Source organism: Corvus kubaryi, unplaced genomic scaffold (genome assembly GCF_017639235.1).
Source record: "Corvus kubaryi isolate FWS band 111438036 unplaced genomic scaffold, C.kubaryi_AGA036_p1.0 37396, whole genome shotgun sequence".
In the NCBI taxonomy this organism is placed as follows: Eukaryota; Metazoa; Chordata; class Aves; order Passeriformes; family Corvidae; genus Corvus; species Corvus kubaryi.
Window position 1 is genome coordinate 16,237,396 of NW_024581135.1, and position 16,405 is coordinate 16,253,800.

General features: G+C 38.9%; 1 protein-coding gene across 1 annotated transcript in view; it reads right to left on the minus strand.

The window, feature by feature from the left end:
- Positions 1-841: 841 nt before the first annotated feature.
- Positions 842-16,405, minus strand: part of PLA2R1 (phospholipase A2 receptor 1) — a 40,452-nt gene continuing 24,888 nt past the window's right edge. The window contains exons 18-30 of the mRNA XM_042040546.1: positions 15,508-15,572; positions 15,069-15,172; positions 13,621-13,763; positions 12,703-12,820; positions 11,797-11,927; positions 11,096-11,231; positions 7,458-7,696; positions 6,804-6,972; positions 5,756-5,896; positions 5,213-5,329; positions 4,595-4,771; positions 3,878-3,907; positions 842-3,656 (exon numbers count right to left, since the gene is read on the minus strand). Of these exons, the coding sequence (XP_041896480.1) occupies positions 3,439-3,656; positions 3,878-3,907; positions 4,595-4,771; positions 5,213-5,329; positions 5,756-5,896; positions 6,804-6,972; positions 7,458-7,696; positions 11,096-11,231; positions 11,797-11,927; positions 12,703-12,820; positions 13,621-13,763; positions 15,069-15,172; positions 15,508-15,572 (1,788 nt within the window). The 3' untranslated portion in view covers positions 842-3,438. The remainder of the gene's footprint in view (positions 3,657-3,877; positions 3,908-4,594; positions 4,772-5,212; positions 5,330-5,755; positions 5,897-6,803; positions 6,973-7,457; positions 7,697-11,095; positions 11,232-11,796; positions 11,928-12,702; positions 12,821-13,620; positions 13,764-15,068; positions 15,173-15,507; positions 15,573-16,405) is intronic.

Genomic DNA, 16,405 nt, shown 5'->3' on the forward strand with positions numbered 1-16,405 from the left:
CACTGAACATCTCTTTTCCTCAGAGATATGCTGCAAAGATTGCTAAAGGGACCAGGAGGTAAATTTTCTCCTGGAATGGCATCTGCAGAGACAAGCAGACAGAATTTTGACAAACCCCAATATCTGGCAGACAAAGATGTTGTCATGTTGACCTGAATGTACCTGTCTCTGGTGGGGACACCCTTCCATCACCCAAGAAAGATGTGGTACAAAAAGATTTAACACTTCTCTTTGGGTAAGAACATTGAAAGAAGCTAATGTCGCAAAACCCCCTGCAACATTCACTTGCCTATTCAGGCCCTGGTGAACCCAGTTCTCCGACATATGAAGCATGTTGGTGCTATCCATGGAAGCTGCCGTACTGCAGTCCATAGATCTCCACCTCATTTGTGACAGATACAAATAGGCTCCCACACAACACAGCATCCACAATTCAGCAGGAAAATTCATCCAGCCCATCACTCATCCCTGATGGCCCCTGCTCCCTACTGCAGGGAATAGGCAGTAGGATGGGAGAGTATCTGTGAATTAGTGCCATGATTCCATCCATCATCCTTACTGATGGTGCTGTGGCTCCCACCTCCTTCCAGCACATCTTGCACACATGTTCTGGGACATCCTCGTCCGTGCCCTGGGAAGCACTCAGACCACCTGAGTCTGTGGAGATCATGTGCAGTGCCCAGGTCTAGCTCAGTCACACAGCTAGAAAGGAGGCTGGAGTCAGCTGTCCTCACACAGGATGATCCAGTGCAAAGCCTGGGCACTGCTCTTACGAGACACTAAAGCCCCTCCTCCTAGTAAAGCTGCGGAAAGATTTAAGAAAAATTACAGCACAGACAACTATTAGTCACGCTTTAATTTTCCAGTTGAAATAATACAGTGAATCTCACTGCCAATGTCATCAAGGTCAGCAGTAAAACCATGGTCACCACATACTCTGATCAGGGACAGTATAGGAGACCTCTGATTAAGGGAAAAAAATTGAAAGCCATTGATAACAAAATCCAAAAGGAAGACTAGAAAGCAATCATTGATTACATTCTTGAGTGAATAATTTCTGCAGTTATAAAAAATTAAATGATGAAAGATTTAAAAACAAATATCTAAGGGTCTGTTCCTTCAAAACCATTTCAAAGTAGGAAGAAAACATTGCTTGAACTCTTTTTTTAATACGAGCTCATCTACATCAACATTAATCAACAATCACTATTTTGAGGTTAGGTTTACTGATTATGCCCTTACCCTTCAGATATATTTTAAGGAATAAAACATACCTCAAGGAAAATTGATAAAACATCTATGTCAAGTTTTGTGAAAAAATACAACTTCATTAACCACATCAAAATCTGACCAGAGTCTGTATAATATCAACAGCATTGTAGCCTGGTAAATACAAGTCCTCAGAGATGACACAGGTTACTCTTGCAAACAAAAACCACCCTGCAAGCTGCTCTGCTTGCTTTACTGTAAGAAGGCAGCATTTACACACTTGTCAGTGAATGTGATGAAGGGGGTTTGTTGGTTTAAATTCCTCCACCTGTAGTTTGAATAGGTGAAATATTCATGGGGAAAGGTCATAAGCCTTTTCTTTTCTTTTGGTGGTAAGGAAGCTATCGCAGTAAATACATATAAACAACAGATTACTGGCAATTGAACTCAAAAGTTGCAGTCCACAAACTCTAATAGTGGACTGCAAATAAAAACAGTCCAATAGATAAATCTAGAGGACTAAACAAAAACTTTTAAAATATTACTGAAGACTAATATATGGGGTCAAACCATTAGATGGGAGGTAGACAGAAAACCTATTTATATTTTATATTACAGAAAAAATTTCAGATTAAGACCTTGTGATAGCTACATTAGAAGTCATCAAAAAGAATAAACCAGTTCTGTAAACCAGCACAGAAATATTCTATGTACTAGATAATTTTTTAAAATATCCCTACACATAATCATGGCATGAACAGGCAATTTTTGGCCATGTGAAATCTAACTAAAAGGCAGTCATACATTCCTGTGCATGTGCACAAATATTGTGTAAAAACATTTCAGTTGGCAGGAGCTGCTTGCTTAATTCTGAGGAACATACCTCCGTCTCAGGGCTCTTGCAAAATTTTTAGAATGAGTCATCTTAAAACAAGGAAACCAAGAAACTGAACAACAAATGCAGCCCTTTGCCGCAGCTTTTAGAGATGGTGGAAAACAACACTAAATACATTCTGAAGGAATCATCACTAAACATTTGGTTTTCCACACTTCAATAAAAATAAAAAATAAAAAATAAAATCCCTGAAAAGCTTCCAGGTATTTTCAGAGGGGTGGGTGGAGGACAGGTTAGGGTGGTGGGAATCCCAGGGAGAGTAAGCATTTCTGTCCTGGACTGCTGCAACTGAGATAGTACAGAGACCTGAGCTGGTGCCTTCACAGCCATCAGCCTGCAGACCAACAGGTCAGCAAAATCCATCTCCTTTCTTAGCACCTTAGTACAAACACTGGAAGGGAAAGCGTCTGCTACATGGGGTTAGAGGACTAGCACCCTTTGGGAACAGCAACGTGGCTCCCCACATGTTCCCTCAGCTTTGGAGAGCAGGGTCTCAGCAGAGTGTCCACAAATACTGCTCACAGAAACACTGCAGGTGGACAGAAAAGCCATTTGCTCCATAACTTCAGCAAGATTTTTAATAGGGGTTTTTCCTTCAGACAGATATTGCCCAAAAATGTTTTTAAGCAAGGTTGATGGGATTCCATGTCTAAAATAATCTAGGTGAGAGATGACATAGCTAAATCTTTAACAGGATGCTGGATGCATCTCAAATGAATGAAATAATGAGTTCAGGATGAAAGCCCATACGCCCTTATAACTCTACACTAATTTATTTTATAACGTGAACTAGGCGTCACAGGCCAAACCCAAATAACTTTTCATTTTGCAGAAAAAATAACTGTTTGTTCTGCCAGGAAAAAGAAAAAAAAAAAAAAAAGTCTTCCTCATAATCCTTGGAATAAATTTCAGAGTTCCTAAATTCACGGCCAAATTTTAATGCCAGCTCATAAGCAGGTTCTGTGAAGTATAAAAACAAAACACAAAGGCCCAAACATGCTCAAAGGAAAAAGTTGCATGAAAATGCCCACTGCTCTGGGACCTCAAACATGACTGCTCCAAGTGAGTGGCTGGAGGTTTATGGTCTATGAGTATTTTCAATTCCTGGCTTGTCCCAGAGAAGAAAATTTCTCCGTAGTTCTGCCTTGCATCCTCACCTCATCCTGCCACAAAGCAAAAGCTCTCCAAGGCTGGGAGCTCCTCCAGCATTGATACTGATGGCTGTGAGGGTTTCTCAGGATATGGGCACCCCGAGGGACTCTCAAGGATGAGAAAACCCCTGTAGGTTGGGAAGTTTCACGCAGAAGACAAGACCACTTGCTACTTCTGATCAATTAATTGTTCTCATTTCTCTCAAAGTCAGAAATGAGGATGCTTTCTTCCAAAGCAGAACTATCAGCATTAATCTGTAGCAAATAGGCGTTTCTGACCCACAGTATCCTGCGGAAGAGCTGATTATTCTCTTTGTGCAGGCACCACAGGAAAAGGGAAATGGCAGCCAACATCACCAATGTCACAAGAACACCCAGAACTACAAGTCCACTATATGATGCTGAAAGGGAAGAATAGAAATTGTTATTATTCAAATATAGCTACAGTTATAGATAATTCTAAATATAAATATATAGCTGTTTTATGGAAAACACATTACTACTCCCTATATGTCACACATTTTAAATTACAGGTTTAACAGTGAAAAATATTATCTCACAAAATATCAGCTCGAAATGTGTATTATTCTTTATTTAAAAAAAAAATAAGCACAGAGCTTACCTTTTTCAGAGAGTTCTGTTGTATCAATATCTGAAATAAAATCCAGAACGGTCACAAAATGACCCACAGAGGTAACAGAGGTTATTATGTATACTCACTTTAAAATGGGTACTGAGAAGACAGTCTACCTAAACCCAACAAGAATAGGCTGTTCTTTGTTTAATTTGACTCATGTCAATGTTATTCCAACTAGCCAAGTCAAACATAATCTAGTATGTTATTTAAAATCCCTTTAATTTGGTGGAATATATTAATTGGCACTTGTGCAAGGATGAGCAGCAGTGTTTACCCAGTTTTAAAGTACAAATTCACGAATGGAACCATGCAGAGGTAGATCAATCTGGTTAGTGGGTCCAGCAGTGACTGAGGGATTTTGTGTGGGCTCTGGAAACGCTTGAGCTCTCTCACACACCCACATTCCTACTGCTGTGGTGCCTGTCCAGCTCTCCCAGGCTGGACCTGCCCTCCCAGCAGGGGCTGTGGAGGTCACCCTGATGCCACAGGAAGGCTCCTGCAGTTGGCACTGGTGCAGTGGCTGCCCGGGTTCCCCAAACAGAGGTCACCCCCAGCTGGCCGGGGCTTTTAGAGGTATTTTTTTTCCAGTGCCAAGGTACAGAATTAATTAAATGAAAATTGACACCAAGTAAGCAAGCAACAAGGAACAAGTAAAGCAACAGTTATAAGGACAGAATTGCCTTCTTTCATGGAAGCACATACCTGCATCCATTTTACATACAAAACCCTTTTCTTCTCTGCATGGAGATAATTGCCAGACTCCATCTGTGGTCCTCAAGCTGATGCAGAAATTCCCTTTGAGATGATCAAATTCAGGCTCTCTGATGCCCCAGTTAGAGTAATTTAAAGGAGAGCCATCAAACCAGTAGACTGTCTCATCTATGGGCAGAAGTCAGAAATTATTACAAAATAGAGTAGTATTTTGATAAATATTTCTGTTTCAGTTAGATTTACACTCACATAAAAAATATAGTACTACAGAATACCAGAATTTTTTGTCTGTTTGGCCACTATATTACTTTTTCTTCTGAAGGATTTAAAAACATCCTATGTAGTTAACACAGAAGACGGTCTGTAGTGCATCTTTAAGAAGGAAAAAAAAGCATTTACATGCATGTAGGCAAACTGAGTATTCAGAATACTGGTAATGATTGCAGAAAGCCTCACTGGTTTTACTACACCATAATCAGGCAAAAATCAGTGAATCAAATCTCAAAAGATAAAAGTGTTTTGGAAAATGGTTATTGGAAATGGTTATTGGAAAATAACCAAAACCCAAACCAGATTCTTACATGCAGTACTATTCCTCCCCAAACTTACTGTCTGTAACAAGCAGAATGTTCAACCAAACCATTTGTACAGAATAACCAAAATTGTGTAATTCTTCCAAAATGAATGCATTTTCCTCTTCATCTTGAATAGTTAGAAGACTGGATCCTACAAATTAAACACAGAACAAATTTTCAAGCAATCCATACCATTAAAATGTAACACTGCATTTCAAACAGTTAACATTCTTAATTGAAAAGCTTGAAATAAATGTCTGGTTATACATTAGAAGTTCTTAAATTTGTAATTAATGTGAAAAGCTCAGGCAAATATAAAACTGTCCTCACATGAATTTAAAACAAATTTGAAGGGAAAAAAATTCATTTTATGTTTTATTGGAGAATTCAGTATTTTCACATGGAAAGGAACATTTTTTTGATGTATGTTGCCTCCAATTTCATAGTTGGCTTATGAGTTCCACTCTTGTTATCTTGAAACAGAGAAAACATATGCCATGATTTCAGTCATTTCAGAAAATAAATATTGTTTTAAGATATCACAATGACATTTGGTAGCTACAAAATAATCACTTACCTTGATTTTTGCAGACTTCATATGCAGTATCAAAACTCATGCCCTGCAGAACTGTGGAAAAGCTGTAGCAACTGTTTTTGAATTTGATCCAGGGTACAGTTTTTTCTGAACATAAGCCTTTATAGGCATTGAGTTTCTTTTCTGTGATAGAAGTAACAGCACAGCTTTATTGGCACAACAAAATACACATTAATATAACATTCCACACACTGTTTTGGAGTAATGCTAATAAGCATGTTATTGTGTTATGCCTCTATTTTTTTCAAAGTGAAAATCTAGCAGTTGCATATATTTGTATTAAATGAGTACAGCTGGTTTTATTTCTGACCAAAAACCTTGCTGGAGTACAACAGCAGGATCAGAACAATCTAACTGACAGTGATGTGCAGAGGAGGTCATGAGCAAACCATGGGCCCAGGTGATCAACACTGCTAAATGGGAACTATTTGGAGAACTGGATACTGCCACAAGACCCTGCAGCCCTGAACTGAATGGAGCTCCAGAACTGAATTCTGGATTCAACTGAAGCCCAAGTAACTGACAGAGCATTGCAGGAAACGCAACATATTTTAGGATACAGAAAAATATTCTTACCCCTACTAAAAAAATTGCACAATCTTTGATGCGCTTATCAGCGAAGAGGTGATTAATTTTTCACTTTGCTCTAAATGCTTCCCTTCTCCCATCCCACAGTTAATTGCAGCAAACTGAATTTATTTCCCTTCGAGTTAGGTCATTAGCAATCCTCATTTTTCACAGATAATATAGTGTTCACTGAAGAGACAGAGTAAGTAATTTTCCTGTTTCTTTTCTATTATGAAAGTTCTCTTCCCATTCTCCTACAGATCAGACCTGATGGCCAATATTTTATTGGAAAAAAAATGGTTTCACAAATAGGAAATACAGAGAGATACTTCAGTTTTAAATAAGTTAGCCTTGCTAAACTTTGCTTAACCTCTAACCAATTAACCTCCTTTCACATATTTCCACTGTCAGTACACACATTTACAGCTGCAAAGATTCAATATAAACCTTGACTCTGACTTACTAGGTGGCACATGGCAAACTGCTCCTTGCAGAAATTGTTCACAATCTGTGCTTTTCCAGTGCCCTGAAGTATCAATGTAAACACAGCTGCCAAAGGCCTGGGACTCGTCATCTGCCCAGAAGGTAAACAAAGACCTGGTCCCATCCGACCATTCAAAGTTAAGCCCGTTCTGCCAAAACAAATTCCAGGTTATCTTTCTGATATGCTTTAGCACCATAAAACAATCTACATTTAGAATTTACATTAATCTTCTCTTGGTGGCATCCTCACCAGGTATTACAGAATGCCTTAATTTTCTAAAGGTTTGGTGGATCCAGAAGGATCTACAAAGGCAGAGCCAAGGATCCTAGTTACTTTTGGGAGACTACAAACTACATGTAATCTTCTTTTTTCAGCAAGCAGTTATTTGGGCCTTTGGGTACTACAAATGAAATAATGAAATTTCAACATGGACACTACCAAATTGGCTCCCACTGGACTTACACATTATGTTGGGGGGGGCGGGCGGCGAAGTTTAAGGCTCAAATTTTCCAGGGTTTCATCTCCAGATGCAAACCTTCTGTGACTTCAGATCAGTAACACAGCTCACTAGCTTATTACTGGAAAACGTCCTTTGCAGCATTCATGTTCACAGTCAGGGAGTGTCCTACGTACATCGGAAGTGAAGAGCCCGATCCAGTGGTTGTATCCCAGCCGACTGACGATGACCGTGAGGAAAGCCTGGTGATACTGGTCTGTAATGCTCACCAGCTCTGCACTGTTTGCCATGCAGGCTCTTAAAGCTGAAGACCATGTAAAATTCCCACTTATTAGTTTATACATTCTGTTTCCGTATTCTAAAGTATCTGGCACAGGATACATATCAGATGCATTGATAACATGTCTGGATGTGTCTGTTACAAACAGAAAAAAACGAACATTTTTAAAACAGACAACTTGATCACAGCTGAGCAGCTGCTAAAAAATCAGTATTATCCCTACGAGCAACTAAAAAAATTGCAAACTTCTTGGTTTTAGGAAGGCACTGTGAAATTTAAAAATAAAAAGATGATGACTACTAGAACAGTATCTGAAATTCCATCACAAAACTCATTACAGGAATGACTGAGTTTAATGTATAAAAAACCCCCCAAACCTGAATGAGGTTAGTTCCACTGACTCCATCTCTGGAGACCAGTAAGAAATCACCTGGGAACTGGGCATATCCCAAATGTCCAGTAGCAATGGGCTGCAGAGTGCTTTCATCCCAGATACTTTGCATGTAAATTAGATTACTTTTTTTTTTACCTGTTATTATTAATAATTTCCAAGATCAGCTTACATCGGAAGACCTGGCCTCAAAAATGATTGTAGTGATACAGCCAATAGGATAACAAAGTGCATGTCTGGAAGCTTCTTGAGCTCATCTTTAATATCCATGAGCCAATGTAGAGAAGATCACAGTGTGGCACTTAAAGAGAAATACTCTGTGCATGGAGACTTAAATCTCTTTTTGATGATAAACTAACACAGCAATGTCCAAAACAATGAAAGGAAGAAGCAGGGTTCTTAAGTTTAAGAAATAAAGAGAGAGAGTCTCCCATGACAAAAAAAAAATCCAGAGAGAGAGACCATCTCACCCCAGCCCAGCCTGTGATGCTGCTGCACTTGCTCTTTTACAGGAGGCAAATGCCTTTGCTAATGTGTGTGAATGCCTTTTAAAATGTACTTTACAAAATGCTACAGTTTTGAACAGTTTTGATCCCATTTTTTAATTGGATTAATTATTTCTCACTGTAAAGCTTCTATGTGACTACAAAATGAAGTGGTTGCTTTGCTACAAGGTAGAATGCTTTTAGACTTGGTTCCCTTTATGACTAAGAGGAGGAGGAGTGTTAACAAACATCTTAAAATAGTAAATTAATTTATAACTTGTCATTCACAAACCATTTAAAATTAGAAATTTCTAAGCAAGAAAAAGTTCTGCTCTTGAGCTAACTGAAGCACCCTGTTTTGTTCCAGCTTTCAGTGTGTGTGCCACTGCTTAAAAAAAGCCAGAAAATGCTGTAAATGGCTGACACAATCCTAACTCAAGCATCACTGAGAGATCAGAGCCCAGTTCAGATCCCCTGCTGCTTTCTTTCATTTTAGTCTCCTTCAGAAAATAATTCAAAAAAGGGGAAATGGAATGCAGGCAGGATGGCAGAAGCAAAGCACCAGCTCATCTTTCCAGGACCTGACACATTCTTTTGGACACTTGAGCAAATTTAGCAGTTCACTGCTGCCAGCAAGAGGCTGTCTCACTACTCCCTTCCTTTGCTTCTCTGCTCTTCCTGCTGCAAATTCCCTGGTCTGGCGTTTCCTGACCCTGCACAAAGCTGACACAGCCTGTAAAAAGCTGCAAAAAATGACATTAATTAGACGAAAATAAACAAAGCAGGAAGGGAGGGAAGAAAAAAAAAAATGAGGAAGTTTTCTGCTGAATTAGCAAACTGAACTGCCTGATAGTTCGGGATAGTGCCACGGGTGTCCCACTGGGGAGGCAGGATTGTCCACTCGAACCCGGGAGCACGCTGCTGTGATGCGGCAGCGCCGAGCGGCACTGCAGCCACGGGCCACTCTCAGATTCACCCTCTGCCAGGAAAAACTTTAATGGTAACAAAAAGCGTCCACGCAAGCCCTGCGAACTCCTTCAGCTTTAAGCGACAGCGCCCAGTCACGTACTAACGAGTGCAAGTGGTTATCTTAAAGACTGTGGGCCTGAGCAACGCTGATAAGAAGGTATATCTTGACCAGCCTACATCACCGGGACTTATTCCAAGAAAATAAACTTCTTTTGGAGGGCTATGACCAAAAAATTTGAGGAATGGGATGTTCCCCAAATGGCCACCAGAGACCCTCAAAAGACCCCTACTCTAATGTAAATAAGCTCCGAGAAGTGATTTAAATATGCAAAAGAATTCGCAGGAACGTTTAGCATATATGCATGAGTTTTGTGAAATGTAATGAATATGTATAAGTTTCACAGATTTCAACTAGTCTGTTGGCTGGCTGCAGGGCATGGAATAGGAGGAGATATTCTCTGCACGCCTGGCGCTGAAATAAAGTAATGCAGCTTTCTAATACTGAAATTACAGTGTTGGAGAGTTTTATTCCCGACTTTCAGTGATCCAGCTGGGAAACGTGGGTAGGATCCTGAGCACCCACTGCAGCCCAAATCGTCGCCAGAACCCCGGCCACCATAAGGCAACTGTTTTCCTTCCTGCCTTTCCACGCCTTCTCCATCTGTCTCAAGCAGCAGCAAGGGGTTAAAATACAAACGTTTGGAATGTAACTGAAACAAACCAGCGGGAAAGCACATTTATTTATTTTTTCTGCACTAGGTCCAGGATCACTCCAGCCCTTCATGCAACTGTAGTTCCCAATAAATGATGTAAAATCCAGCTATGCTTTGCCTGAGTCACACGCGAGCGCTGCCCAAAGGCTGTACTTGTTCTGCTTCCCACCTGGCCGTCCCTCCCGTCCCAGGCAGCAGCAGGAGAGTGCTGTCGCTTTACCCCAGCGCTAAACCTCGGGGTGATAATACAATACAGAGCTGAGCCATACAAAACCACCCCCTTACAGGCTCAGATTACAGCCCTCCCTTTGCTTCAGGGTTAACGATGTGCCGCTGGTCTGCTTGGGTGTCCTGCTGCACAGCTGCCCAGGGTGCTCAGCCAGGAGGCGACAGCGGAACGTGGCTTGAGGAAACACAACAACCCACGTTCCTCCCAAACACTTCATGCTTCTGGCAAGGGAACTTTATGGTACCAGAATCAGAGAAGTCTGGTACTAGAAAAGAGAAGCCAAGCTCTATTCAATAAGCCAGTTGGGTCCACACTGCTCAGAAAAATACATTTTCTAGAGTCTATTCTGATCTAAGATCACAAGTTACAACCCCCCACTGTAAATCATATTTTCATCAAAATTACCCTCAGTTTAGCCTCTTGTAATTTCATTTACAGGGGTTACTCTGCAGCCATGAGAGAATATGAAATTTCATCTCTATTCCTAATTCAAAAATACACTCAGAATTCTCAAATTTAGCAGGAAAACTTAATAACAGAATATTTTTTAGCAATTACTTCTACATCCCAGCTACTGATTCATTAAATAGTGTAGAGCTAGTCTGCCTAAATAGAAAACTGTCTTAGAAATCTTTATGCTCCTTGTTTAGAGACACTTACAAAAAGCTGCTTCTAGATAAAAACAAAGTAAGACAAATTCCATATAGTAAGAAAAGAGAACAGAAGCAAAGCAAGACAAAACCTTACCCTGAGTCTTTTGGCAGACAAACCCATAATTTTTCTGACAGTTTTCCAAGTACCATTTTCCCGTAAAATAAAAATTAGGGCTATTTGATACCAATGTACATAGTGGAAGTTGATCTTGAATGTTAAAATGCTGTCTCTGCAATCAACACAGAACCATGTATTAATTTTAAAATACACTGTGTGAAACAATACATAATTATTACATCAAATTTAGGAGAATAATTATCTGAAAGTCTCCCTAACAAATATTTAGGTAGAACAATGAACAGTCCCATAAATACAATTTGAACCAATAACCTCATAATTAAATAGTCACAAGCTTTCAGTTGAATGAACTAAAATACTAATCCCAGCTGGGACTAATGTGTTGTAAAAGAATGTATTTAAATAGGAAGTTCATAATCTTGTTCCTAAACTTTCCTCAAGGATCTAATACTAACCATACGATTCAAACTTTGCTGCTTAAAACCAACTGCAAGAGAAAGAGAGTAGAGCCACAAATTATGCAAATGTGTGTCTTGACAGTGCCTTTTTTTCTACTTCTAGTTATTCCTGTAAATCTGTGCCCACAGTTCTTTGAAGTTGCAAAGATTAAGAGCAGCCTAAACTACTGTAACAACTTTGGCCTTGTCTTATGGAAGTCATGATTTTTATGAGTAAAACCAACTTCTCACTGTCACAACCCCCCTGAAAATACTCACATCCACTATGTCAACCGGCGACCAGTTGGAATACCTTTGAGGGTTTTCATTCAACCATTTTTCATAATCGTCACTCTGGAAACCTATCCAAACACTAGTTTTCCATCCATATAGATTCATTGTTATGAAAGCTAGGAAATGAAACAGAAACAAAATAAACCAGTAAGCATTTAGGGATAGATGAAGTCTCTTGCAACACACTAGAACATTGAAAAATTTATTTCCAATCAATGATATTACATAGAAAATAAGAATGAGTGGCATTTCAGTATCATCAAACCATAAATTCAGTTAAATTGATTGATTTCAATTGGGTTAGGATCTAGTCCATTAGCTAATAATACCAGCCCAATCATAGTACAGTCCAATTGAAGAAGCTTTCCTCAGTTTTAGTTGAAGTTTTCTCAGCTGAAGATAGCCAGTGAGATTCCTCCCACCTCCAAATAAGTGGTTTTACAAGTGTGTGAAATTCAACTACAGCTTTTTTTATGAATAGGGTTCATAAATATTTCCAAATTTGCTAGCATTTATTTCTCTGACAGTTCCAGCCTGGTGCTATACTATATATAAGACTTCAAGTACTATTAAAAGATAAAAATGACATAAGGTAGAAATTTTAAATAGCAAATTTTTAAATGGGTATTCCATTTTTGGGAGTATTTTTAAAGCATGGTAAGCACAAAAGAATTTGCAATTAATCCTTAAAATGTACCTGTCATATATCTCAGTGAACCTTTAAATTTTGGGCAACTAAGAAAGAGAAACGTTAATGTGTTTAAAGCAGTGGAACCATGGGTAAGAGCTGAACAGTCTTCTTTCCTAGATCTGTATCCAAGATTAAACTTTACTACAGCATCCCAATGAAGATAGCGTTTTATTTATTTAACAATATTTTCAGCACTCTACCTTGCTCCAGTTCATCTTTCAGGATTGCAAGTGACCCATCATAGTTACTGCAGAATTCTTGTGCAGAGTACCAGTTTCTCAGATGTTCTGGATCCTTTGGAATTTGTATTAAAAAGCACTGTTTCAAACAACAAAAACAAACAAGCTTGTTTTGTTTGTTTTTCTCCAGTCATTTATCAATCACTAAGAGTGATCACTAAAACATTTCACATGCTGTTACTGAATGTTAAATATTTCACTTGTTTCTGTCCTGCCATGGACATCTCCAGCATGTTCAACATTAGTTTTCAGCTGTGATCTGGATTGCATTCAAATCAGTTATTTCAAGGCAAGCACAATCGAGGTCACTGCAGTGAGCACTGGCATAAATTCAGCCATCTCGATGCATGTTGCTATTAAGCAACTTAGGCATTCAAGAGAAACCAGATGAAATAGTTACCTTTTGACCCTCAACTGTAAATAAACTTTGGCTTATAATTATCTTTAATGAAGCCCATTTGAAACAGCATGTTTCACAGGACAGCAGCAATTAGGGATCGATTTAGGACATCAAGGGGTTAGAGACCTCTTTTGAAGTCATAAAAGACACTTGGAATTGTCCTATGTAGAAAAGAGAGGATGGAGCAGGCTTTTTATGGCAAGGCACAAATAACAATTGCATAGCTTTTGCATAGATGAGTATTTACTCCCTGAAACTAAAGTAAAAATTTTAACACCTGATTAAGACAACTTCTTAAAGTTTGGGAAGCTACTTAACAGTAATAAATCTTTGTGGCACTGTGTCAGTCATTATAAACCCAAGGGCCCTGTTTTCAAAAAGCAAGAAAATCTTCAAATATTAAGTAATCCTTAAGTACAATTTCTGTCCTACATATGGAATGTATTTTGAACAATGAAACAGCATAAAAAAGGCTTTACTTTGAATCCAAAGTGCAACCAGCCTTTGGGACATACTCCTTGTTGGTTCGGGTCTTTTGGAATCTCTTTCTCTATCTTCTTTGGAATTTTACGTTTACAAATACAGGGAAGAGAAACAGTACAGTTTTCATCACCCCAGAGTCCTGAGTAAAAAGAAGAATCACAGTTCAACGTTGGTTGGAGAATTGGAAAGGGTTTTCTCTTAGGTAGCTTAGATATTGTTTAGTGTTTGAGTAAAAAGAGATTCTACATCAATTACATTTGGACATACTGCATTACAGTGGATTTGATGGTTCATGGAGCACATATTTATTTCCAGTTTAATTTTATCGAGTAAAACCAATTCCTCTACACTGAGTCACATGAGGTATGACTATATCATCATTTATTTTAAAAATTAGATATGCTGGAAAAAAAAAAAAAGATGCCTTCCAGATAAAATAGTTTGACTTCCTTACATCGAAAATTTTTGGCAAGATCCAGGTGATGATAGAAAATGCTGATCTGCTTAGGAGGAAAACACACTTTTCAGGAAACTCAACAAATTTTTGCCCAGCCCCCACCTTAGGCCAGCTAAAGGGGGAGGGAGGGTGGGCATCTCTTCCTTTTATCTGACACTAACTATGGCAGTGGCAAACTCAAGCATTCAAAAGTCACGAATCAAAACCCCAAGATAATGTGGGGGAAAAAAGAAGGTTTTACATTTTTTCAGTTTTGACTTTCGAGGCTGGGATTACAAAACTGCAGCTGCATTAATCTTTTTTGTCTCTTTGCACAAATACCAAGCTGGCTATTTTTATTTTCCTTGGAACCTGATATGTTTACTTTATCATGTGACTTCCAGATCAGCTGAAAACAGACACTGTGAGATGATAGAAATCACTAAACCAGCAGCACCATGACTTTTATTTTTTTTAATACTCTAGTAAAATATGGAACTATGCCATGATTGAAAGGCCAGGACAAAAATAATGGCACCCAAAAATCCCTCAGCAGATTGGCTGTGGGATCAAAAATAAGTACCTGAGTACTTAAAAGTCATGTGCTGATAGAAAAACAGTTTATAGATGTAGGAAAAATTGTTGCTCAGTCCATCTGCGTCATTTGGTTCTGAGAAAACTGTCTGTGAGCACCAGCAATGCATTAACATTGTTGCTGTGCCACATAACAGACAATTAAAACTGAAGCATCAGTATCACTGGATCTCTGTATTCTGACATCAGAGAGCTGTAACTATTAATATACTTTTAAAACCTACAACCTAGTTTCTGAGCATATTAATATTTCACTGTTCTTTCCGTAGTCTCAGAAGCAGTCATGCAAATTATAACCATGGAACAGGACTTTAATATGGATTACATTTCTTAAAAGCAATGAAAAAAATACAAACTCTATGGCTAACAGAATCAAATCTCAATTCCTGCAGCAAAAGGAAATATAAAAGAAACCTGTTTGTGATGAAATGAAGCCACATCTTTTCCCTGGTTTCTGCAGATCTCCTTCCCTCCCTTCATCCCAGTTCTGGTACGTTACTGGTGATTCATCTCTCCAGCTGCACAGAAATATTAAGAATGAAGATTCACTTTTTCCTATCCTTACCTAAAACTACACCCTCCATTAAAGGGTTGATAAGGAGATGTAAGGGAGAAAGAAAACAACCAACCACCACTATCAAGGTCAATATAAATGTGTTCTACAACCCTGTCAGAAGGAATATTGCAACATGGAGATAAATTAAGAGCAATATTATTCTGAATGATATTTACATGAGAATTGAAGTTGTCTCTTGAATATCCCACTCAGTCACCAAACTGCTTTGGCCCATCATACTGAGACAGGGCATGCCAAGCACAACTCACAGCAGCTGTGGCATGCACGGATTCTTACCGAAATCCATCACTGAGGTTTTCTGCGTGCAGTCCAATCCACCAGTGAACATCACTATTCGACAGCTATAAAAGAAATGTTTTCCATGTGTTAAGCTGTTGCTGCTCTCCTATCAAGGCATTAACAAACTCCTGAAGTCACTGTGTATTCAAATAGCATCTCCATTGGGTTCCAATGGGAAGAACAGGTGCTAAATCCTGCCCATGTTAATTCATGTCACTTCAGTGAGCAGAGCATGATTTAGCTCCCGTATTTCCTCAGGATTGCTGATGCGTCTTCTTTAACCCAGGAATTTACAATTTTAGGAATTTACAGCCTATCTGGTTTGAAAAGACTGGCATCTTAGACCAGAATTTGTTTTTCCCCAACTCCTAAAATTAAACAATAGCAAATGTTTCCTTTAAGCACTACCATAGTGCTGATCCTCGATGTTTCCAAAATGCTTTCTCTGAACATTTGCTGATTTTGTATGGCTCATACCAGAGTTTTCTGGAGACGCTTTCCAGATTGACTGCTGTTCTCATGAAAGGATCTAGACCTTTGCTTCTAAAAGGCAAAGTGCTATGGAAAAGCCATGGAAATAATGTAATTCCAACAGCCATGGGTTATTGCTTTGTTGAATTGATTCTAGCTTAAGCTATGAACTGGTTTCACCTTCAGAGTTAGCCAGCCTGTCACAGTTTGGGGGCTTTTGGAAAAAGAAAAAAAAAAAAAAAGGTCTGAATGTGCAGGACACTAGAGAAGCCACGTTGTCTCTGTGAAGCATTTATTTTTTGTCAGAAAGAACTGAAGCCCAGCCTGTGTTGTGCTTCCACAGTGTCCTCGGAGTTACAGTTAAGATTTCTCCAGCTTACATCTTTTTTAGCAATATCAAATGAAGAAAATAGACATTTCTGAC